We start from the raw sequence: 25,691 nt of genomic DNA, 5'->3' as shown, positions 1-25,691 counted from the left end.
CTATTTTATCATGTATACTTGCATGCCTTTGGTATGTCATAGAATAAAGCAAAGAAGCTGTGAAAAGAGATGAATTATTGCTTATTCTACAAAGATATTCTAAAATGGCCTGGACACATTTGTTGGTACCCCTTAGAAAAGATAATAAATAGACGAAAAAATGAATCTTTCAAAGAAAAGAACACCATACCTACAGTGAAACATGGAGGAGGCTCGGTTATGTTTTGGGGCTGCTTTGCTGCGCCTGGCACAGGGTGCCTTGAATCTGTGCAGGGCCCAATGAAATCTCAAGACTATCAAGGCATTCTGGAGCGAAACGTACTGCCTAGTGTCAGAAAGCTCTGTCTCAGTCGCAGGTCATGGGTCCTCCAACAGGATAATGACCCAAAACACACAGCTAAAAGCACCCAAGAATGGATAAGAACAAAACATTGGACTATTCTGAAGTGGCCTTCTATGAGTCCTGATCTGAATCCTATCGAACATCTATGGAAAGAGCTGAAACGTGCAGTCTGGAGAAGGCACCCATCAAACCTGAGACAGCTGGAGCAGTTTGCTCAGGAAGAGTGGGCCAAACTACCTGTTAACAGGTGCAGAAGTCTCATTGAGAGCTACAGAAAACGTTTGATTGCAGTGATTGCCTCTAAAGGTTGTGCAACAAAATATTAGGTTAGCGGTCCCATCATTTTTGTCCATGCCATTTTCATTTGTTTTCTTATTTACAATATTATGTTGAATAAAAAAATCAAAAGCAAAGTCTGATTTCTATTAAATATGGAATAAACAATGGTGGATGCCAATTACTTTTGTCAGTTTCAAGTTATTTCAGAGAAAATTGTGCATTCTTCGTTTTTTGTGGAGGGGTACCAACAAATTTGAGCACGTCTGTACATCACTAGAAGTAAGAAATTATATATATATATATATATATATATATATATATATATATATATATATATACACAGACGTGCTCAAATTTGTTGGTACCCCTCCACAAAAAACGAAGAATGCACAATTTTCTCTGAAATAACTTGAAACTGACAAAAGTAGCAGTTTTATATGAAGTAAGTCATGAACTGAAAAATAAAATGCGTAATAGTAGGGTGAGGGGTGGAACAAAAGGCCCAATTTACAGTTACTGTGGGAAGAGGTATTTCTGGATTACAATAATTGCCAGTATTTTGCTCTGAGCCGCCTAGTACTCTACTACAGTAACCGCACTCTGTGCTGTCTAAAGGAAGTCAGACAAACTGCAGCCCCACTTAACAGCATTAGATAAGAATAAACAAACAGGGCTATCTCAGTACATAGTGTTTAAAATCTAGATCATGTGGGGAAACTTGCCAGCTTTCAATGTGAATGTGAGCTGATTCTCCTTCAATTAGCACTTTAAAATTTACCAAAAGCATAGATGACCTCCAGAACCAAAAAGCTGATGAAGAAAACCAGTCCTGAGGTTTAGGAGGATAAGCTTTTGCTTGTCACTTAAAAGATAAAACATATATTTTTTAATTAGTTCCTTTTTTGACTTCAATATCCTTTATGTGTTTCAGACGAAGAGCGCTTATCTAGAAAGTTTTAGTATCTCTGGAGAGCCTGTTTATGTTATTAATAATTACGTTATTAAACTTAGTAATTTATATCCCTAACAGTAACATTTTACTTTCAATCTCAGCAGTACTTGCAGTTTTTTTTTTACAATAATTGGGCTACAGACCACTATTTGTACTCTGTAAACTGAAATTATTATAGATAAGAAGAAAAAGAAGAAGAATTAGAATTGGAATTCCAAATGAAAATAATCGTGTTTGAGGACACGGAAAGGCTTTTCAAGTGTCAATTATTTGTGAAAGGATTGCTATCAAGCACTTTCCATTTTAAGACTGCTGAGAAAAGTGAAACACTACAATATTTCCAAAAATAGGCATACAGTAAGTGTTGACTAATTCTACAGGCCATTATTTCTGGAATCCTCCCATTGTTGTTTCAAGCATTTCCAACTTCCCTGTTCATAGATTTCCATTACACGATAGTAGATGTTAAAACTTCATGCTGATTTGAACTCGGCTCTCGCCAAGACAATTGATTCCAATTGCATTTTAAACAATGAGTAATTACAGTTACAACTGTTCCAGGCCACCTTCACATTATTATTCCTGTAAAACCTGCCCTTAGTAAGTGGCATGACACAGCATTTCCATGCCATGATGGGTCACAGCAACATGGAATGGAATGACTTGCTCCAGCACAAAGTGATATCATCATGGAAAGAATACCTCAAACAGCATCGTGTTACATGTAAAGGTTTAAGTCAAGTAACCCTCAGGTTTAAGTTGGGAATGTAGGTGGAGAATTTTAAATAGTTTATTTGACTGTAATGAAAAAAACATACTCTAGAATGCATGAGATGTTTTGGGGTAGGGGTCTAACTAGCACAGCTTTATTAGTGAGAGCAGCGACTCACTGATTCACATATTTTCTGGAACAGTAAAATATCTGTCATAATCACCACAAATTTGAACAATTACAGTATTTTAGAACATTATATACACATCCCCCGCTATGAGTACAAAACGTTTTAACCCCTAATTTTGTGATATCTGTTTAATCACTTTTAGCAATGTTTGTTGTTCATTGCTAAAATGTATGGCACCTAATTGCTGGAAATCCTGAACAGGGTATATGTAAAAGATTGTCTGACTGTGCTGATGGGTGATTTGATGGTATATGGTAAAACTGTCGTTGATCAGTCCAGACATTTTTTCTGTAAGATTTGAAATGCTGTTCAGTGACTACCATAAAATTCAGTACAAGACAATACAGTACTACTAAAAATATTTGAGTAAGCTTTCTGTCTTACTTGCATTGTGTAAATAGGGCAGTCTGTGATGGCCTCATTTTAAATATCCTTTTAAATGACTCCACCTAACCATCATGTGTACCATACTGCAACACAAATGTAAGTTTAAAAGCTGAACAGTAGTATATATCTGTAAAAAAAACATTTCACCTGTGCAGGGGTCCAGCCAAATGAAAATGTGATATCTACAAAAGAGGCACAATTATAATATAGTCTGATAAGCCATGCTGTCTTTGCAGATTTCTGTTTTAGATTACCTAAACCTGGCTTGAGTAACAAATTCGGATTATGTTACTCTACAGCCCCTAGTTGTCATATGAGGTTATTATATATGTCAATTCGAAAAAAAAATGAATACAAGTGCTAAACACATGCAAGTCTGGTTATGTGACCACAACATTTCACTGTAGAAATAAAAAAATAAAAATGTAACACCTACACCACAGTTGCACCCTCAAAACCCTTTTGGATTTATCTACAGATATTAATGGTATTTATAGGCCCTAGAATGACATGATGCCTTTGCCTTTTCCACATTGAATTCTGTATGCCTTGGAGTGTGGTACCCACCCTGCCTTTTGGGTACCAAAACAGCATCAAACTTCTCCTGAATGGCTTCTTACCCATAATCCTTCAGGAATCTGTAATGTTACCAGATAAAGTAAATATTGCTTGTTTTTCAAATTAACTTTAGTATCTTTGCTTCCTTTGTAAAAAAACATGTTTTTTTTAAATTGTTTGAGTGCCCTGAATCCAGAGATACCAAACATGTGCATTTTTCTACATGCTTTGTTTTTATAGGTCCCTGAATGGTACAATCTTTTCCACTTGGAATTCTGCACACAATTTGAATGGCACAGGTACCTTTCCACTGGATGCCACCTTCATCGAGAATACAGCAGTGCACCTACTATGAATATGCAATTTCAAAGCATGTGGTCTATATCACTGATATGGCATTGATATTGAGGTTAAAACAATGCAGAAGTGAAAGGGTTAACATCGGTACTGGAACTTGAGTAAGAAAAGCAAAAGGATACGTCTGTATCAAACCTGAACACAATAATTCAAAGTGTACTGTCTGCACAGCAGAAACTTAAAACATGAACTAAATACGGTACTAACATCAGGTCAGATACACATTAAGCACAAGGGATTTATAGAACCCTGTAAATATGAAGTCGCTAACAATTAAGTTGCAAAGTGAAATGGTGAGATATTAGCAGTTGTAGTAATGGCACGATTTGCAAATACATCCAAGCTCTCCTCACAGTGATCCCTAATGAATGCAGTAAACAGTCACATAGGAGAACATTGACTGCAAGACTAGCTTCCAAACGGACAGGATCGATGTGGGCAGACTGGATGTATCGAGTGATTGCTGTTGAAAATGTTGACCTATGTTGAAATGTTGAAATGGGTAGCCATCCATTTAATAGAAAAGTCTTAGGCCTCCAATGTAACAATGTTCCTTTCGCATGACAATAAAAAATACAGTTGCAGTGGTAAAATAAATGATTCATGATGCACTGTCTGCTGAAAAGAAAATTGCATTTACATTTCCCCATGGGGATTTTTTTTTTTTTTTAAAGATATAATAATAATAACAACAACAACACCTAGAGATACATGGATGATTATTATTATTATTATTATTTTTTTTTTTTACTGACCAGTTTATCCACAGCCTAACAATATTTTCAACAAACCGCTACTGCCCTCTGCAGGTAAAACTACTTTTTAGTTTTTTGTTTTTTTTGAGAATTCTACAATGAATAAATATAGTATTTCTTTTTTGACTGAATAAAATACACAAAAAAATAACACATTAAAAACAATAGTAAAAAAAATTGCTCAGCCCTTTAACACATTAAGGGCCTCATGCACTAAACAGCGGTAACGTGGTTACCACGCAGTAAGCCTCTTTACGCATGGGATGAACCGCCTGGTTTATTTTGTTTTTTGTTTTGTTTTTTAACCAAAGAGCGTAAATGTATAAGTGTGCAGGAGAGCGAGAGGGTCGCACCCAGGAGGAGGCAATACGTAGATACAGACAGGAACATATTTGCCTATATATGTCTTGAAGTTGCTGTTATTTAAAATCGATCTATATTTTGTGCTTTTATTAGAATATGCTCTTAAATCGCTACTGAATTTACTGTATTTTGTAATATTTAGCAACAACTACAGTAAGTCGTGCTAAGAAAATAAACAAATAGTTTTTTGAATAATGAAAAGTCTACTGGTTCATTGTTCATTTTTGGTTACTCAAAAGCTGAAAAAGGAACAACTGTTTCCTTGTTTGTTTTCCTTAGCCTGTATTCAAAAGCTGAAAAACGAAAAAAGAACCAGTTATTTTTTCAAAAAACAAACAGCATTCAATTTCATAACTCTTACAGCATTCCGTAGGCTATTAGTTTTTCCCATGCACATCATGCACTAAAAAGTCAGGTTATGATGACTGCACTACTATATTAAACTGTGTGTAAAAACCTCCTGCAGAATTCCGCGTGCAGAATACACCGCGCAGTGACAGCTTGCAAATGTTTATTTAGCTCGCCTTATTAGTGCATATTAGTAGATTAGTGAAAAGAGCGGTCACGCCTTCCTTTTTGCGCAGTATGGGTTTCCCTTGCCACGCAGTACTTCAGGTAACTTACCGTCGTTTAGTGCATGAGGCCCTAAATGTCATTGTATTACACATTAATCTTATAAAAAGCCTAACATGAAGATAATGGGTTATTCATATGTGTCAGTGTAAGTTATAAAAGTTGACCTTGCCAGTGCTGCTTGCGTGACTGAAACCTGATTATGAGCATTACTGTCTGCACAAGAAAACAAGATTACATTTATAATTTATAACATTCCAAAGACACTGTACAATAGCAAAGGAGCAATTAAAATCCAAAGATGACAATAATAAATGTCTTCTTTTTCGTCTAGAGAAATTAAAATTAAATTATAATAGAATTATAAATTATAATAATAAGTGAGACCTAAAAACTGACTGTTTGACTTTTCTCGAGACATTTGTGTCTCGTGAAATAAACGTGGACATGGTGCCTTTTTGTGTTATGCAAATTGCTATGCAAATTAAGGAGAGTGGGAGGGGGGGGGGGGGGGCAGATTTAAATTAACCATGCTGACGGCCCACTTACATTCTCGTGCTGTTAAACGTGAAAGTCCCCAAAATACTGTTTACATGAGCAGAGAACAGTTTCACAAGAGAGAATTCACGTGTCATCGTGTGTGATGTAAATGGTTATTAAAGATCTGATTTGCTGATGGATTGTGCCTGCTTTTTTAATACTTTGTTTTAGTGTTGTCGACCCACACTGCTTTTCACATATCATCTGTGTGTGTGTGTGTGTGTGTGTGTGTGTGTGTGTGTGTGGGAGGGGGTTAGATCTTTATTAATAATAAACTGGGCCAAATCCGAGTGCTCGTTGAACAGGCGTTTGGCTATTGCAAGGGAGGGGGTGGATACTACTGAAGTGTACTGAAGTGAACCACAAGCTTGTTTCCCAAATTATTACAGCCTGCTGTATCCTGCACTATATGTGCCAGGACCGTAAGGAGGTGTTCAGGCAAGCAGAGGAACAGTTACCTCATCCTCCAGCAAGAATTGAACAGCGACATGAAGAGGGTCCTGCTGTTAGAGATGCACGGCTATCTTTATGTTTGTAACCCGACGGTGTACTTTTATTTTGTATCACATTTCTGTTTCATTGGCTTATTTTGTATCTCTTTATACCAAATGTAGCATCCTCATTTGCACTGTACTTGTATGACTGCTTCTGCTTAATAAAGAATTGGAATATTGAGTAGTGCTGATTCCCAAGAAATAAGTCGCAAAAAGAGCGGGTTAAACAATGTTCATGTTGTGCATTGCATCAAGCTGTCTCATCATATCTTCTTCCCTTATGGATATTAACACCCGAGTCTCTTCATCGCTCCAACGGATGTAAGTGGAGGATGGACACAGGTTTTGCTCAGACATAAGTAACTAGGAGAAATTGCATTGGAGTATAGTTATAAACATTTAAACATAGTACTTAGTACTTTACAATAAAGACGTTTTGACAGTTGTTTGGAAAGCTATTTGCAAGTGTATTCTGAAGTACTGTACAGTAGCTGTAACCACCTGAATTCACAAGCCCGCGATGCAGTTTATCAAACATTTTTAGTAATAGTTTTAAATAGAAACTTGGTAAATACAATCTGTATGATACTTTACAAACACATTTAGATCCATGTATGATTTGCATTATGAAAAGTTATACGGAAGACAGAGAAAAAAGTGGGGTTAACATCGATCTGATAAAGGAAATACTGCAAACAAAACATCAATTTCCCTGCTGCCATCTTTGGACCATGGTAACTTATTCCCATGTGACTTTTATAGCAGCTTTAGGAAAGGACTTGAACGAGCTAATTAACATTTTCACGAGAAACTCGTGTTTACATGTGTAAATGGGCGTTGATTTCACAAGCATTTCCTGGAACCTCACAAGAAATTGAGACTTTCACGGTAAAATAATAAGACAATTTTTTGGGACATTTTCACGAGCTTTCCCTGCCAAGTTTCACACACATTGTCCATTCACGTGAAACAAACCAACACATAAACTGGCCTAATGTCGCACAAACTGAAGAGCAGCCGCCAACAGAAGCTATAATTAGGAAAAGCAATACTATAGTCAATAGTGTAAATGCCACATTCAGAAGGGACTGAATAATTATAATCATATTACGACCATGAAAATATGAGCATTTTTCATGATAAGGGGCATCCTGCAATGCTCCCCTTTTCGCCTGATGGTGAATGTGCATTTCAATATGAGAACGCCGACCACAGTCCCAAGCAGCAGGAGTTCTGTATTACTGGCTATCAATTGAACACACTCTTCTTAAAAGAAGCAGCATGGTAATGAGAATAACAGAAAAAAGTATAATCCCCCAAAGAGGTTAAATACACTGTTTAGATCTAAAGACTACATTGCAGACAAGACAAACACTGGGGACAACAAACTCAGCAACACTGACCTCTACTTGTAGGTCCTTCAACATGAACATATTTTTATTACAACATGTGTTTGTAAGTCTTTTTTTTCTATTATTATAGATATAATCCTGTAACAAACTATGAATAAATGGTTAGGTACAGGGCACTAGAAGACAATCGAAATTTTAAATTGACTAGGAGTCTTGGCACAACAGTTAAAATTCAGTAACAGCAATCAGCAATGCAATAACTTTATGAGAACACAGTGCGTGTAATATGAGGAGCCCTGGAGCTGCTCAATTTATTATACATCCATCAGCCTGCATTCGGTGGTAATAGCATGTATTTGTATTACTCTAGGAAGCTGCAACAGCAGATTGTACTTATTTATCCCAGAGGAAAAGGCCTGGAAAGAGTTGCTAAAGCATTGTCATAATCATCAGACAATAAACTACAGTGAAATACGCTTACCTTTGATTGAACATGCCCCGGAAGTTGTAATTGGCTCTGTAATTTGGCAAAGGCTTTGGGTCCAAGGATCTGTAAATGGCAGGTTCTCCTCTTTTCATTGCTAAGCCATTCAGTTCAACAGTAGGGGTTATACTGCCTACATGAGGATGAGAAAATACACAAACATACTAAATGATAAGAATTTATTATATTTTACAGTACCTGTAGAAAACTAGCACACAGTTGTTGTTTTTCCCCCAATAATGTAACACAAATATAAGAAAGAAGATGCATTGCATCTAGCAGGTTGTTTATTTCTAATTACATTTCACGAATAGTTTGCATTTTAAAGTGTGTCTCCAGCCGTTTTGGTGACCTGCACCACTGTAAGCTTTTACAATCCTAAACCCAAAAAGCAACCTTAAACAACTTAATTCATTACCTTTTTCTAAATGTGATACTGGTCCAATCTCATTCCTCCATACTGGGGCCCTTATAATGAGCCACCAACACAACTTTGCCCCCCCCCCCCCCCCCCCCCCCCCATCCAAGTGCTAACCTGTCCCAGCCTTGCTTCGATTCTAAGATCTGTATTTATTTATTTATTTACTTTAATATCATAATTTATTTTTCTCACTTTTGATACACTAAATGTATAACCCGTTTGTAAACAAGATTAGGTAAACAAAAATGCTATCCCTTTTCCTTAATTATAAAATCTGGTACCTTTTTGTTTACAAATTAACCCGACTGTAGCCTTTACTTTAGCTGTGCCAGAGATCTTCTGTGCAGAAGGCATTTATGAAGTCACTGATGGTGTTCTAATGTGGATTAGTAAAGGTTTATTTTGTATACAACTTGGTGTATAGTATGTTGTGTTGTATAGCATGTCATTTAATATGTTGTAAGCAGTGGTCTGTTCAATTTAAAATCAATAGGCTAAGCTGACCTCAAAATATTCCCCTACACTACAGCTACAGTGTCCTAGTGTAAATGTTTAAACGCAGTCATGTGATAACATTCTGGGAGATCGATACATGGTGGTAATCTGTCATAACCTGAACCCTGCTATGCAGTCTCGCTGTGTGATGTACCTGGGTTGCTGTTAGTCTCCCCCTTGGGCGGCCGCAGTGATGGCTTGGGCAGGGTCGTCTCAGTCAATGCCGTGGCTGCAGCTGAATGTTGCGCCTTTTTGATGCTGCTTCCTTCTGCTTCCCAGATCTGTTCTCCAAGAGTCAGCTGCACAGTGAAGATCTGTAAGCACCGGATAGCAACAGCAAATTCGCAACAATATAGGAACCGCTCTCAAATACTGTACTTCGCTTGAGTTAGTCAGGGTTTACAATACACACATCGATACAACAAACTGTTAACTCATGTTGGAAGTCGAAAACTGTATTATTTTCACTGATTCATCACATTGACGGAAACCATTGAAGCTAATGGTTAAATCAGGTAATACAGTTATATCAATAAAGTTTATGCAAAAGATGAATGAGAATAAATCAAAACAAATGGTGTAGTTTGACTAAAATGTACCTGTGATGTGTTTGTATATTTTATTCTTGATATCTCCCATGCAAATGTATGCAGAATATGAATTGTTGTTTGGGTGAAAGTACCGAAAGTACAAAACCAAACAGCTTTTATCAAGCAGGCTATAAATCAAAATCATGTAGGTAGAGCACAATGGGGTTGTATAGATAGTCCTGCAAATGTACACTCATTTACAGCATATGCAAATGACAGATAATTATATTTGCACTACAATGCATACATTGTTTTCAAATCGTTAAAAATCCTGGTTTCTATATACGGGTAAATGGGTTGGGTCCAATGATCAGTCTAACTTGTTCCACTTCTTTAGATCAGCAAAACCAGAGGATCTTTTCATTAGTACTCTGCATTTAATTTTGTTCAGTACTTTGGGTTTTTCTTTGGTGAGTTTTGCTGTGAAAACTGGGTGTGTAAAGGTTGTCTAATTCAGCTACTAGCAATCCATACTGTACAGTCCTAGATTATGGTTGCACACAAAAATGTTTGAATAAATGATAGACATTAGTGGTGTAATCGGCAAGCTAATTTCTTAAATCGATTATCACGTACACATTTATCGACAATAATAGATGCATCAACAACATTTTATTAGGATTTGTATCAGAAACTCCAATAACTAAAAACTTTGCTGTGCATAATATTTAAACCACAATCAAGACTTTCGATTTAAAAAGAAAAATGCAAAGGGCTTGAGTTTAATTATATGTTCCTTTAAGACTTTATTAAAAATAATACAAAAACAATAGTATTTTTTTTAACAAAGTCAAATATTATTATTATTATTATTATTTATTTCTTAGCCGACACCCTTATCCAGGGCGACTTACAAATTCTTGTTAATTCTTAGCCGACGCCCTTATCCAGGGCGACTTACAAATTCTTGTTAATTAAATATTCTTGTTAATTAACATCTTTGTTAACATTTTGGTCAAAAGTATTTACCATCTACACGAAATCCAACAAATTGCCAAACATTGCTTTTCCGTCCTCCCTTTCCTTTACCCCTAAATTACCAATCTTCATGTGAGATTCTTCCATGTTTCTAAATAAAATAATTGTGTAGTTTTCATTTTTTAAATCAGGAAAATGTTAATAAAATATTATTAACGGATGTGACTTGTCCAACACAAATCCAGAGGCTGAAAGGTTTGTATCCTAACAATTCGCTGATGTTGACTACCTACCGTACTAACACTAATATACTAAGTGCATAACAGCATAATCAATGTTTTAATGCAAACTGGAAATGGGAGTCTTCAAACAACGCTCTGATGTGATGCATCAATTCACCAATATGTAATGAAAATGTAAGGCCAGGTGATCAATAATCAATGCATCGATTCATTGTTGCATCTCGAATAGACATGCCAATATCACTGTAAACAAAAGTAGTATTAAATAAAATTCGTTCCTTAAACATATCAACTGCAATGTTGAACCGAAAGCACTAAAGGGACACTTTGTATCATCTACATTTCCCTAATATTTAATTTCCAACTGTACAGTATGTATTCTGTATGATTCTCCATTGTTGTTTTAGCTTAGACCATTATTTATCATGGTACTACAGCAAAAATTGCTTTTGCTTAGATTTGTCAAGCCTGGTTCTGAAGAGGTGAGGTGGGGAGGCGTATCAGCATTGCACATGCTTTAGTGCACAATGCTGCTCAAAGCTTTGGGGCAAATATGCAATACTAACAACAATGCTTATAAATTAAATATTAGGAAAATGTGGATGATATAAAATATCCCATTAAGATACATCTTACCTTTGCATGTGCAGCCCCTCGTTCATTCAGGAGCTTGTACTGGGGCTGAATTCTGTTGAAACGGGCTAACTCATTTACCAGACACATTGGAGTTTTCTCTTTGGGGTTTGCCATGTTTTCCTGGGGAGAAGCTGCAAACAGAATAAACCTTTTAATAAACAAAGTACAACTGTATATCACTGTGGTTTTGAAATGATAAATGGATTTTGAGTAAACTTACTTTTGTCAATTTCAATATGCAATCTGCTTTAATTTTGTATTTCAATATAAAAGCGGTGCTGTTTGCAGTGTTTTACATATAAACACACGTTGTTTCAACCCAGAGCTTTATTTTCGGAGATAACTGAACATAAGTTAACAACATTTGAATATCAGGCCCTTGGGGTGCAAGTTACAATATGAAATGTTTATAAAATGTATATAAAATGTATAGTAGTCAATTTTCATGAAATGGCCAGTAGCAGTCTCAGCTGGTCTCAAATACAGTGCAATTATCTTCCACAGTGTACTGTAATAGGTGGTACCTGGTGCGTTTGCAGAAACAGTAGACTCCACAAGCCCAGCTGCAGGACTGGAACAGCTGGTACTGGAGGATGGAAGTGATCCGTTCATAGAGGACTGCAGACCTAGAGGACCTGCAGTGGGCACTGCCAGGAGCTGCATAGCAGGAGACATGGCAGATCCAGAGAGGTTTGCCGTGGTCTGCACTTTAACTTGTGCCATCCTCTATGCCTGCAATGAAAAACAAAGGAGTACTGTAATTAGCAACAATGGATATAACATTCCAGCAGGGTTTATATAAAACCACATCAGAGCACAAAGCCTTTAAACATCAGAAGAGCTAGCAATGTGGTATACCTTACATAGACAAAGACAGGGTGTAATCATTCATCAGTTCATTGCAGGGGCTTACAGTACACCACAAAGACAATAATATCCCATTTACACTTTTAGGATAACTTTGATCCGATTTCACTATCAGGATGAGGAGGCTGAGTCTCTTAGCTCTTTTTTTTCTTGCTCTACTCTGCACACAACCGTCCCTGTGTCGGCTCACGCAGAGGCACATCATGAGCAATGCCCTCAGTGTCAGTGTCCCTCAGCTTTCTCTTTGGGCACAGGAGGTGTAAACACGCTCACTTGAGGCTGCTGTCAAGCACAGCCGGTAATTGTCTTTTCTGGGAAGTTTCACTCATGGGTCATTCCGGGTCAAATCAACCAAAATCCAGGAAAATCCCTGTCTCAAGATTTTGATTTTGCTTATATTTTATGCAGTGGAAGATACAGGTCAGGAAGGACTTTTGGTGAAATAATTGACTTGGTACTCTGTCTCCTTCACAGTTTAATAATTATCAGCAGAGTGGGACTTTATGGTAAAGGCATACTGCAGCTACCAGTCTCTGCTCTAACCGAGGAGTTTAAGTGCGCCAAGGTCTGACTGGAAATTACATTAGTAGATTCAAGCGACAAATGCGTAAAGGAGGCAGCACTTGTGTTGAAACTGAAAGAAACATAAAGGATGAAAGGTGCCCACGAAGACCCCGGAGATGTACCCTACTTAGCTCAATCCAGACAGTTGTCATGCGGATGCACTGGGGAGACCGCACTGTGGTTGATCCCCGGAGCCAGCATCACAGCCGTTGTGTGTGCTGATGCGCTGGGGAGGCAAAATAAGCTAATCCCTGGAGTCAGCATTACACTTACCCTGACTTACAGCCATCAACACCAGGCAGAAGGATATCTACATCATCCGATGGAAAGAAACGCAAATGGATGGAGATGCAGATGGATCACATTAGTTTACTGTAAAGCTACGTCTTAGTTGGTGCTTATCTTGGCGAGACCCGAGTTCAAATCAGCATGAAGTTCTACTCTCAAGTAATGGAAATCATGTCCAGATGGGGCACCACCACTATATAAAGACTTCACTCAGTCGACAGCAAGTCACAATCAATCAAGACTCCAATTACCAAGTCAATTATTTCACCACAAGTCCTTCAAACGCTCATCTATAACCTATGAATGCTTGTTTCACAACTTTGCAAGAATACATTTTTAAAGATGGCAACAAAGAAGACAAACCACTTGCTTATACATATTATACACATTTTAATGTTTTTAGTTTTATGGATTTATTTATTTATACATGTTTTATGGTTTCTCTTGGTTTAAATGCAAACTATTTACTAATATTGTACAATATAACCCAAAACAACATAAATGCGTGTTTGTACATTTATTAAACTGTGATGAAGACAGATTACCAAGTCAATTATTTTACCACAAGTCCTTCAAATCCTCATCTATAAGCCTACCAAAGGTCAATTTGTTAACTCATGTCCCACAAGGGGTTTCGTTCATGTTTGTACATTTATTAAACTGTGAAGGAGACAGATTACCAAGTCAATTATTTTACCACAAGTCCTTCAAATCGTCATCTATAAGCCCACCAAAGGTCAGTTTGTTAACTTGTGTCCCACAAGGGGTTACAGCCCTTCAAAGATGGGGCCATTTTTTATGCTTTCATCCTGAATCCTTTTGTGGGGACAGTAGCAGAGCTATATAAAGAAAGTCAGATCAATTATAAGCACACAAGCAATTTGAAAGAGATATCTCTTCTACTTTAAAAGGAACATGCACTTAAAAATCACTCAGGAATTTGACAATTTTTCAATTTTAAGGCCCCCAGCAACAAAGAAATACTAAAGTGGTGGTACTTATTTTGCATCTTGTAATAATTGTAAGTCGCCCTGGGTAAGGGCGTCGGCTAAGAAATAAATAATAATAATAATAATGAATTCTACAGAAGACCTACCTGGCTATCTGTACAGAAGCATCCACAGGGCTTCTGACATTCTAAGTATCTTTTTTAGATCCTCGAAATCACTCCAAAATGAGACGTGTTTCAGTGTGTGGTCCAGTGGTTAAAGAAAAGGGCTTGTAACCAGGAGGTCCCCGGTTCAAATCCCACCTCAGCCACTGACTCATTGTGTGACCCTGAGCAAGTCACTTAACCTCCTTGTGCTCCTTCTTTCGAGTGAGACGTAATTGTAAGTGACTCTGCAGCTGATGCATAGTTCACACACTCTAAGTCTCTGTAAGTCGCTTTGGATAAAGGCGTCTGCTAAATAAACAAATAATAATAATAAAGTATGACTACCCCTCCCCCTACAAATCTTCATCATTGAGCTTAAATATTTGGGCTGGTTTCATACCTGACCTGTATCTTCCACTATACAAAATATAATCAAAATCTTGAGGTGGGAAGCTCTGGTTGAGTTGACACAGAATGAGCCTTAAGTAATGTATACAGACAGAAATATGAACTGAATGGTCCTTGCTTTTTCTGTATAGGCTGTCAGGTTACAGCCAATCCAAAAGAAACCACCTGTGTAATATAGGTTTTGTTAGTGACCAAATAAGGACCCATGTTAATCGTAAAATAAAGAGGGGAAGTTTAAATCATCTGTAAACGCTGGGAACCTCAATTTTATTTTGTATTTATTTATTGTATTTGTATAGTGCCTTTCATACCATGGTATCTCAAAGCGCTTTACAGAAAGTATGCAGCATCATCATCATTATCATCATCATCATCAAAAAGAAAACCCAGTAAAACCACAAAATGAACAACATACAATTATATTAATAATAGCAATAAATAACATAGTAAATATCTGTAAATATCTAGATAAGACCATTATAAAAACACAGGAAATAAGTAAAAAATACAAGGAAATAAATAAGAATGATAGATTGTGATGGAAATATAATGAGTTCTGGTTGTAAATCTCCCTCTCAACCTGTGAGGATACAAAGTAGCGAAAGGAAAAGGCTTTGGACAGGTTGTCCTGACAGTTCATTCCCTGGGTCGGGAAGTCAATCAGCCTGGAAAAAGACGAGACTCCAGTGCGAGAATGTATTGACCTGGAAGGTAAACGAGGGAGCAGCTGCAGGCAATAGAGTCAGCTGTAATTGTTTACCAAGGGGTCATGCATAATCGCATAAAAGGGGCTGGAGAATTGTAAATCTTTTCCTTCGCTTGGGTTTTTGTTACGTGGAAACTGGAAGGACCGGGAGATTGCCCAAAATAAATAAACAAAAGGAGTTTGTGAGTGTTTTGTTTCTTTGTCTGTTTAGTAATTGTCTGTGTTTGTAATCACTAGACGGCTAAACACAGATCCAGAGCTGTCGCCAAGGGCCAGCACGAAACCGGATCATCACTGCACTACCGTCACGAATAAACATTGTTATCAGCACTTGTTTCACTAATAGCACGTAGTATATTGTACTTCACCACAAGCACTGAGAGCACTCACTTTGGAACAGTGATCGTGTGTGTCTAATTGTGTGTGTTTTGTACCGTGTCTATTATTTGCGGGACTGCAACCCTTCGTTTTATTACTGTGCCATACACATTGTTGTGTATTGCCAGCTCTTTATTATTTACTGGCGGGTCATCAGACCATTGGATTATAAACCATTAAAACAATCATTTTCACCCGTACTTTGTTGTCTGTGCATTCTTGGGATTACTGTATCCGCACTGCACCTGCTATACACCTGTTACCACTTACCACTTACCACTTTGCCACATAGATAAAATACAAAATGTAGCAGATAAAAATGGGTACCAGCAACTTTATTGGCCTATCTAAGTTAGGTTAAAAAAGCTAATCTATAAAAGTGAGTCTTTAATCTTGATTTAAAAATACCGACTGAAGCAGCACCTCTAATAGAGGGAGGCAAAGAGTTCCACAGTCTGGTGCATTAACGCTAAACACACTTTCTCCTCTCCTTTTCAAGTTTTACCTTTCAGAGGCACAAAAGTCCAGCATTAGCCGACCTTAATGTGCGTAGAGGTTTATATGGGGACAGAATCTCTCTTATGTAATTGGTGCTAAACCATTTAGTGCTTTATATGTTAAAAGTAAGATTGTAAAAATAAATTCTAAAATGTACTGGAAGCCAGTGCAGTGAGGCCAACACAGGAGTTATATAATACTGATTTTTTGTTCTCGTGAGAACCCTAGCAACTGCATTCTGAACATGCTGCAAACATGATAAGGCGTGATGAGGAAGCCCTGCAAATAAAACATTGCATGCTCTAGTTGTTGCCGAGAACCTAACAGCAAAACTTCTGTCTTATCTGAGTTTAACTGCATTTAGACATCCAACTTTTGATGTCAGCGAGACACTGTAGTAAGACTGATATAGCAGTGGAGTCACCAGGTTTTACAGAAATATAAAGTTGCATGTCATCGGCATAACAGTGAAAGTTTATACTATGTTTACAAATGATTTCCCCCTGTGGCAGCATATACAAAGAAAATAATATTGGACCAAGAATAGAGCCCTGGGGGACACCACAAGTAATACTGGATAATCCTGATACAGACTCCCCTGCAGGAACAAAGTACTGTCTGTTAGTTAGATATGACTTAAACCAGTTAAGAACAGTTCCTGTCAGACCAACCCAGCTTTTAAGACAATCAAGAAAAATAGCATGATCCACAGTATCAAATGCAGCACTTAGGTCTAAAATAACTAAAATGAATATGAAATTAGAGTCAGCACTAATTCTTACTCATCAGTAATTTATTTACCACTCTGACAATGGCAGTCTCTGTACCATGAGCAGATCAAAACCCTGACTGAAAATTTTCAAGGACATTGCTATTATCCAGATATACGTTAAGTTGTTTGACTACCTTTTCAAGAACTTTATCTAAGAAAGGCAAGTTAGAAATGCGTCTAGAATTCATCAAATCAGTAAAATATAAGTTTGACTTTTTGAGTAGTGGCTTAACCAAAGCAGTTTTGAAAGCAGCTGGAACTATTCCTTTTGACAGAGATCTATTTATTATAGTAAGAACATCGATACACAAACAACCAGATACATCTTTAAGATATCGAGTAGGAACTGGATCTAATGAACAGGCAGAGGATTTCATCTGCATTACTAATGTATTCAAATCACCTGAAGAAAATCATTGAGAATGAGTCCAGAACAGAGCCAATCAGTCTGGGGGGCACATTTAAATAAGAACCATCTTGAGGAATTTGATCCCTAATATTAATAATTTTGTTCTGAAAATACTTAAGAAATTCTTCACACCAAGCAGGAGAGGCATCAGTATAAGGAAGTGCAGCCAGCGATGGAGTTATTCATCTATCAATAGTTGAGAAGAGCACTCTGGGATTATTTTATTAACATCAATAAGATTTGAGAAATAGCAACATCTGACTGTCCTCAAAGCTTCATTGTAATTTAACAGATTTTTAGAAATTTTTAGAAATCTCATAGTAAATATGCAAATTAGTAGCCCTCCATCTAAGTTCAAATTTCCCTTTTCATTAGGTATAAGGCACTATTAACTCAAGGTGCATTTTTTTTTAGAAAAAGCTGTCTGAGTTTTAACTGGGGCCACAACATCAAATGCACTTGTTAAAAGGTGGTTAAATCTGTCAACTAGGCCTAACTCACTGGTAGAAAGAGAATGGTTAGTGGTGAGTGGTGATAGTCTTACTATTTCGGAAAACCTTATTTCTGTTGAGGAATGTATTCTGCGTGTTTTAATAGTACGTGCCACCCTCTTGTTGGATGAAGGCAGTATAGCATCAAAAAGAATGCAAAAGTGATCAGAAACAGTTAGATCTACGGTTAACAAATTTTGAATATCAAAGCCCTGAGATCCTGTGTGAGGTGAGGTCGCCATGGAGATGCAATGTCTGAGGTCACCACTTTAATCCAGGGGCTATTCACACACTTACAGGTCCTAAGGAGGCTTGGAGCCCAGCACAAATGTAAATGGGTGGCCCAACTGATAAGAATCTTTAAAGCCAATCGACTCTAAGGCGACTCAGGTCACTAAGCGTAAACGCATAATGAGACAGTCACATGTCTCTGAGGAGTAAATTCTGTACAGTAAACTAGACTTTGGGAACTATTGCATATCACATATGTATTTACCACACACCAAATGCTGTCTTACCTTGTGAGAGCAAGCAGTACTGTTCAATGCCAAAGCTCCCTTGGTCTTCCAAAAAATGCCTATAAAATCTGAAGACCTTGTAACTTTGTAAACAGAATCTGAGAGACTGACTTTTGCCCTTAAGTCATAGGTCTGCAAACAGAGATTTCTTTGCTTGATATAGATATGCTTGTTTATTTTTCAAATTTATTTTCCTGATAAGCCTACAATACAATAACTCATCAAACCTATTCTACAGGCTGCCTGGATGCTTATTCATATTGTTTCAGTCTCCCTTGATGCTCAGACATCATGGTAGATATTTTTTGTTAGAGTACTGATACTGATTCTATGGTCCTCATAGCATTACATTCCTAAATCATACATTTTTCTCCCAGCCAATTAAAAAGCTGAAAATCTAGGAATGCATTGTTCTTGTGCAATGGTTCGGACTGTGAAAGAAACAAGGTAGGATTTTTGAATGGGACAGCACTCACCAGAATCTTTGACAATGTAATGACAATCCACACATTGACCCTTTCCTTCAGCAGATAATGATTATCGAAATACAACCATTGCTCTCTGTCTGTCAGACTGGAACCTAATGTGTAAATGTGACATCTGAGTCCATCCCATACATCCTACCCCAAGATTCTGATACTCTCAAAGACTGCTACAGAACTTCCTTAGCCAGTTTAATTCAATTTGGATGGTTCCCTGTAAAACTCTGAAGAGTGACACTCACCATCTTCACTATATTGCTGTTGCCTGGACGATATTTAGCTGAAAGTCCTAACATTAGAGGAGACTTTTTCACTTCATGGAACGCGTTTACAGTATTATCTTGTAAAATGAAACGAAGTGTGCCAAACACCAACTTCAAAACTACAATAATTGTCTATTTTGACAAAATAATCAAATGTGAAGACAACAATTGCTATTTCTGCCCTGTCAAGAGTATGATCTGGTTTTGTGTTTCACACATTTATTAAGCTATCAGTCGAATAACTACAGACAACAGTTTACAAGTAAATACATTAGTCTCTATTTCACCAAAAATCTTGCTCAGGGTCAGCAAATGTTGAAGGAGGTATAGTAACCTGTTGTAAAAAAACAACTACATGTTAATGAACAAACTCTCAATTGTGTGCAGCAAATCACAGGTTCATCAGTGACAGTGTGTCATGACAGTCTGGGGATCCAAGATATTCTGCATGGAACACAATCGTTATAAAGATAACCCGTCTTAAGATTTTTTTTTTCCACCCATTCAGTAACAGATCAATGTACTGAGAATATCTATCACGTCTTCACAGACTCGACCCTATTTGAACTCGTTTGACAGCACTGTTCGTAAAATAAATTACGTATACACGCATGCCCATTGTGTTGCCATTAATGTATTATGATTACCATTATTATTATGACTGATAGTGTTAAAATACAGCAGACATTATCATGTCAGACTGTGTTATTCAATAACTGTATGTACTGTTCAGTACTGTTTCAGCACAGAACACAGACATCATGGCTGAAAACAAGCAAACACCCAAAACTCCGCATCTCATTCTTGCGATTTCATATTCTTAATACACAAAACGCAGACAGACAAACAAAACCGTACATATGAAACGTGCATATCTTTATCTGCAGAACGATACGGTTCAACGCAACGTTATTTCAGATGTAATCTTATTTTTTTTTACCTTTTTTCCAGGGACAGACCCCAAACACCTCCAACATCGGCAAACACTAAAGAGAACTGACACACGGCGCAAACCATTATTGCTATAAATTTAACGAGAGACAATCGATTTAAAGATATGCCTGGTTGACAGAAGTTATTTTTAAAAAAATATCTATAGATTATATAATTATTTTATATTATATTATACATAGCACTAAACGGATTTTTTTTTTTATTTACCCCCACCCCACTGTCTCATACAGATAGTACAATCCATGCCTTTCCGGTTTTCCGGTAGTGAGTGGACTGTTACAGCTGATCTTTCTAAGCAGCAAAAATAAATCACTGCAAAATGTTAGCCTTATTATAAACACAAACACAACTGTACAGGCCTAACAGTTATATAACATCCTATTGACACTATTAGAAATTTAAATTCAAAGCATGCAATAATGCTGGAGGGTGGCTACTGTTGTTTTTTCATGTTCTCAGTGATTGGAATTTGAGGGTATGTTTAAAATGATTTCAGGCTACAGACAAATGCTGTGTTCTGTGCTGCCGTCCACGTTAAGGTTGTGTGGTCATCATGGCAAATCTTATTCCAGCGTATGGAATGGTTCCTTCACTAATAATATACCTTTGCCAAACATGTATGTTCTTGATGTTTAAATCAAATGCATGATTTAAAAGCCTTTGCGCACATCAAAGTGGGGATCGATGTAAGACCATTTTACACTAATTCCCTATATATATATATATATAATGGTGTGTTTAGTGCTCGTTATTAAGGTGCTGGTTAGTGTGTGCTAGAGAGCTGAGGCATGAAAGCACAAGACTATCAATCAGAAGCAAGGCCTGCAAATACAGGTTTTAAGTGTGTAGTACCAGATACCATGTTTTAAAATGAAAATAAGTGATTGATAAAACATACATTATTTTTAAAAATACTCGAGACCATATACCTAGGCTAGACCTATTTTTTTTTTTTTTTTGGTCTAGCCACAGACATATGCTACCCCCAGGCTTGATCAGCCAAAGTGTCCTTGTCAAAGTATGTCACTAGGAGCTCATGAACAGGTGTTAGGATCAAGTTTCTTTTTGTATTGCTGACAGTAAACACTAGGTGGTGCTGTTTTTTGCTCCTATACAGACAGTTTATCTGATATGGTCTAGAATATGTCTGGCAACTAGAACAGAAGAGCAGCTGAACCATAACACAGAAAACATCAAAGAGTAAAAGAAAAATAACAACAGTGTTTTGAGTGTGCAATAAGAACCACTCAGAATTATTGCAAACAGAATAACATGTTCAATGTTTTGTCACTACTTACTCTTGAAATATGTATCCATTTACTTTTTGCCATTTTTAGGCAGGCACAATTTCATGTGGCATATGGTGGATAGATGCGGCATGTTTATCCGTTAATCCTGTCATTCATGTGCACAGTAACTTTGGCCTAACTAGACACATCGTAAAGAACCATTTGTTTTTGCTTTATTCCATTTGGGTTACACATGTAAGCATTTAAATGGCACATGCACATGTGTACTGCATGTTATGGGTGATATAACACACTGTAGTTGTAAAAAAACATGCATTAAGATAGTTATGCATTCAGTTACATTAATATCAAGTCTATTTAACTGGATGTGCTTAAATTACACTGCATTCAGAGCTGGCTATGCAGCTTCTTTGCCCTTATACATGTGTATGATATTGGATGCCAAACCGAGCATTCTCAAGAGCTTCAGTTAATTAGCTCAGAGGCGTCAACTGAATTGGTTTTCAAGATAAATGTTCAAAGGATGCACTTGTGTATAAAAATATAAATCAAACACGTAAACTTTTAAACCGGCCATAGCACTGACCTTTATTTAACCAACATATAAAATTTGGGAATACTACATTACATTCAGATTAATTGCTTTTTCTTTTCTTTTAGGAGTGAGATTGCAACAAAAACACTGCTGCTGCACCCTTGAGCAAGGTACTTTACCTAGATTGCTCCAGTAAAAACCCAACTGTATAAATGGGTAATTGTATGTAAAAAATAATGTGATGTCTTGTAACAATTGTAAGTCGCCCTGGATAAGGGCGTCTGCTAAGAAATAAATAAATTAAAAAATAAATAAATAAATAAATAAATAAATAAATAAATAATAATAATTTGAAGATCATTCTGTGCAAGCTGAAACGGAATTTAAACCTTGTTATATTCAACGACTACCCACCAGATGGTGCTGTCTGAAAATGTTTTACAATTTTTACATTACTGGTATTTAAAGTGAGTTTTTGCATTTCAGTATAATGTAAATCAAGTTCAATCAACTTATTATTTTTTTTTTGCAATTTTTGCAGAAAAGTTGCATTAAAGGAGTGCTGATATGCAGGTTTTAAATTAAATATCAGCCCAAGTATCATTATTACCAGTACCCCTTTAAGTGGGCTGAGAATCTTCTGGTTCTTCACTTTTTTTTTTTTTTTTAAATAAGGATATGAAAATATTTCAGAAATTGCTATGAATAAACTGGTGTCTTTGCTGTAGCTCATCTTGTTTGTAGAAGCTGATTAAATCTCACAACGTAGTCAAATTGGATATTAAAGAATCGCAGTGATTCAGCATTACCAACATGGCAAGGGAACCCATTCTGTACACTCACCACTCTCTGTAAAGAAGTGTCTCCTATCCTCTGACCTTAGTCTCTTCGTTGGACTCTTTCTGAGGCCACAATGTTATGGTAATGTGGTGACCAGAATTGAACAGTCAGTATTCTGAATGCAGTTTCACCAGTGCATTGTACAACCTAATCATAACTCCCTTTAATTTGTAATCTACACTTTTACCCAAGCCTTCTGTTTGCTTTGCCACACTGTCTGTTTACTCACACCGATAAGTCTACCACTACAACAAGGTTTTTCTCTATGTGGGCCTATCCTAGTTCTATACCACCTATGTGGTATTTAGATCTTCCATTTTAGTGACCAGTGTGTAACACTTTTGTTGACATTAAATTCCATTTGCCATGTTTCTGCCTAGTGCTCTGTGTTCTAAATCCTTTTGGATTTCCTGGGTGGCTGAAAGGGTGTTGGCCACTCGCCCAAGCTTCTAATTTCCCCAAGCTTCTAATTACCCCAAGATCTAGGTCATTGGTGTAGATAAGAAACAACATGCACAGATACCTCTGGCTCCACACTTAGTACTTTGCCCCAACTATAGGTTTACTCTCTGCTTCCTATATTTTTACCACTCGTCCCATTACTAAGTATCCACTTGCTTGTCACTCCTTGTATTCCCACTGATTTCAATTTAAGCATGAATCTCTCTTGCACAATACCGAGTATCCATCCTGGTGTGCAGCACCCACCAACCACTGGAGTGCGTTTGAACTACTGAAGTACCAGGAAGTAGCACTAACATCATAGCTTTGTCTTTAAATTAAAGATACCTAAAGGGATTCAGAGGTAGGAAGAAAGATTTTAAACCTTGGTGAGCATCACTTTAATCATTATAATGTGTTGAGGAAGGGTGACTAAACAATCACAAAGAATATGAATAAGTGCAGGGTTAAGTTAAAGAAAATAATTCAAAGTTCTGGCCATGTAGGGAGGACTAGGAGTTGCAGTTTACACCAAGAGAGTCAACTATTGCAGTGTGAACCAGGACAGGACGTCCACTCTCCTTGACATGCCTGGGGAAGCTAATCGGCTGCTTTTTCTTCATGCAGCACGGTCTTTAATTGAATAGTGGCTGATTAGAGGTGGAGACATACAGACAGAGAGACAGACAATCAGGATGACTTCATTATGCTTAATTAAAAAACTTGTGAGCTCAATTTGTTTTGCACAGGGGTTCTAGATCGAACAACAACAACAACAAAAAAATGACATAATGAAAGACCATCCGACAACCACACAAACAGCTTACATATACCCTGAGATAGCCCAAGAGTATGATGCATTATATAACTTGTACAATCTTACAGTTGTAAAAGTGGTTCTAGATATTTGCAAAACTCTTAATATGTAGGCATGCCCACCTCCAAGACACTACCCTGATAGGGGATATGCATCTGTAAATAACTATTTATGTTGCATCAAAAGTGAATCACTTTTTTCAAATAAGCTTTTGTGCTTTTACCATAACATAACAGCAGTTTGTAACTGTGAAGCCAAAGACAACCTGCCAGCAACTAAGATGTACAGTAGATACAGACTCAATAATTCACCTTAAAACAGTTACACAGAATATATTCCCAGAAGGGTGCATTAGATCTGGGTCATGATGTCGACATCATCCACTTCTTTTTAAATCCTCAGGATTTAGTCAGTATATATATATATATATATATATATATATATATATATATATATATATATATATATATATTCTGTAGTTTCAGTTCTGATGTAATTTTGTGTTTATCATGTTTTAATTTTGGCTACAAATATACTATGGCAGCATCCTGTATATTCTGAACCAAGATGTATACTTATCAATGTGCATTGGTTCAATAGACTTGAATAGCAGGGAGAGTCAGTGAATAGGTAAAATATGTTTGCAACTTAAAGATATTTAAATGCAGCTACATCAATAAAGTGGGTTTCAAATAAAAAAAAAAAAATAACAACAAAATAAACAATGTACAAACAAGAAAAGATTGTTTCCCAAAGCCAGACTGCCCTATAATACAGAAGTATTAATTCCATTCTTATAGCTGGCAGCTATTTTTTAGTATAGTTACATAATGGAATAAGCTAGAATAATGCTATTACATAACAATCATCATTGTGGGGAATATAACATATTCAAAATCACCATTTTCTCTGACTTTTAAAAATAAAAGTACTTCATTTGTTAACAGTTTTTGTGTTAAAAGTTTTGTTTATAATCGCTGTGTTTTATTGGGCCTGTACTTTTTGATATTGGTATAATGCTAGATAAAAAGTAATTTTGCTTCAAATTTGCACTGCATACTGTAAAACTGTAAAAAGGTTTTAAGAATTAAACATAAGTCTTACCGAGACCGCAATTTGGACATGCAAAAAAATAAAAAATAATAATAAATAAATAGTGTAAAGTACTGTATATCTGTACTATATATATATATATATATATATATATATATATATATATATATATATATATATATATATATATATATAAAATGAATTCAAGTGCTAGAGTTAAAACAAATAATTTTCCTGGTTTCTTTGTTACAGGAAAAATAAGTTTTTTTTTTTTAATCTTATAGATCTGCAAGAAGAGTAATTAAGACAACTGGGAGTCATTAAGGGTGTCTTCCTTGTGCAGCTACTGCACTGAGCTTACATGGAAACCCTAACTACTGGTGCTGAACAGATTCATCATTCCATTCAAATCATGAGACC

General features: G+C 36.6%; 1 protein-coding gene across 3 annotated transcripts in view; it reads right to left on the bottom strand.

The window, feature by feature from the left end:
* Positions 1–20,458, bottom strand: part of LOC117394910 (double-stranded RNA-binding protein Staufen homolog 2) — an 88,678-nt gene extending 68,220 nt beyond the window's left edge. For 2 of the 3 annotated variants that reach the window (XM_033993630.3, XM_033993632.3), the window contains exons 1-5: positions 20,322–20,458; positions 12,166–12,373; positions 11,642–11,772; positions 9,410–9,569; positions 8,337–8,472 (exon numbers count right to left, since the gene is read on the bottom strand). In XM_033993630.3, coding sequence (XP_033849521.3) covers positions 8,337–8,472; positions 9,410–9,569; positions 11,642–11,772; positions 12,166–12,364 — 626 coding nt within the window. In that variant the 5' untranslated portion in view covers positions 12,365–12,373; positions 20,322–20,458. The remainder of the gene's footprint in view (positions 1–8,336; positions 8,473–9,409; positions 9,570–11,641; positions 11,773–12,165; positions 12,374–20,321) is intronic. The other variant, XM_033993631.3, reaches the window with a different exon arrangement.
* Between the last annotated feature and the right edge of the window lie 5,233 nt (positions 20,459–25,691).

This window comes from Acipenser ruthenus, chromosome 3 (assembly GCF_902713425.1).
Source record: "Acipenser ruthenus chromosome 3, fAciRut3.2 maternal haplotype, whole genome shotgun sequence".
NCBI lineage: Eukaryota > Metazoa > Chordata > Actinopteri > Acipenseriformes > Acipenseridae > Acipenser > Acipenser ruthenus.
Note: the sequence above shows the minus strand (reverse complement) of the source record. Positions and strands in the feature narration are given on the sequence as shown.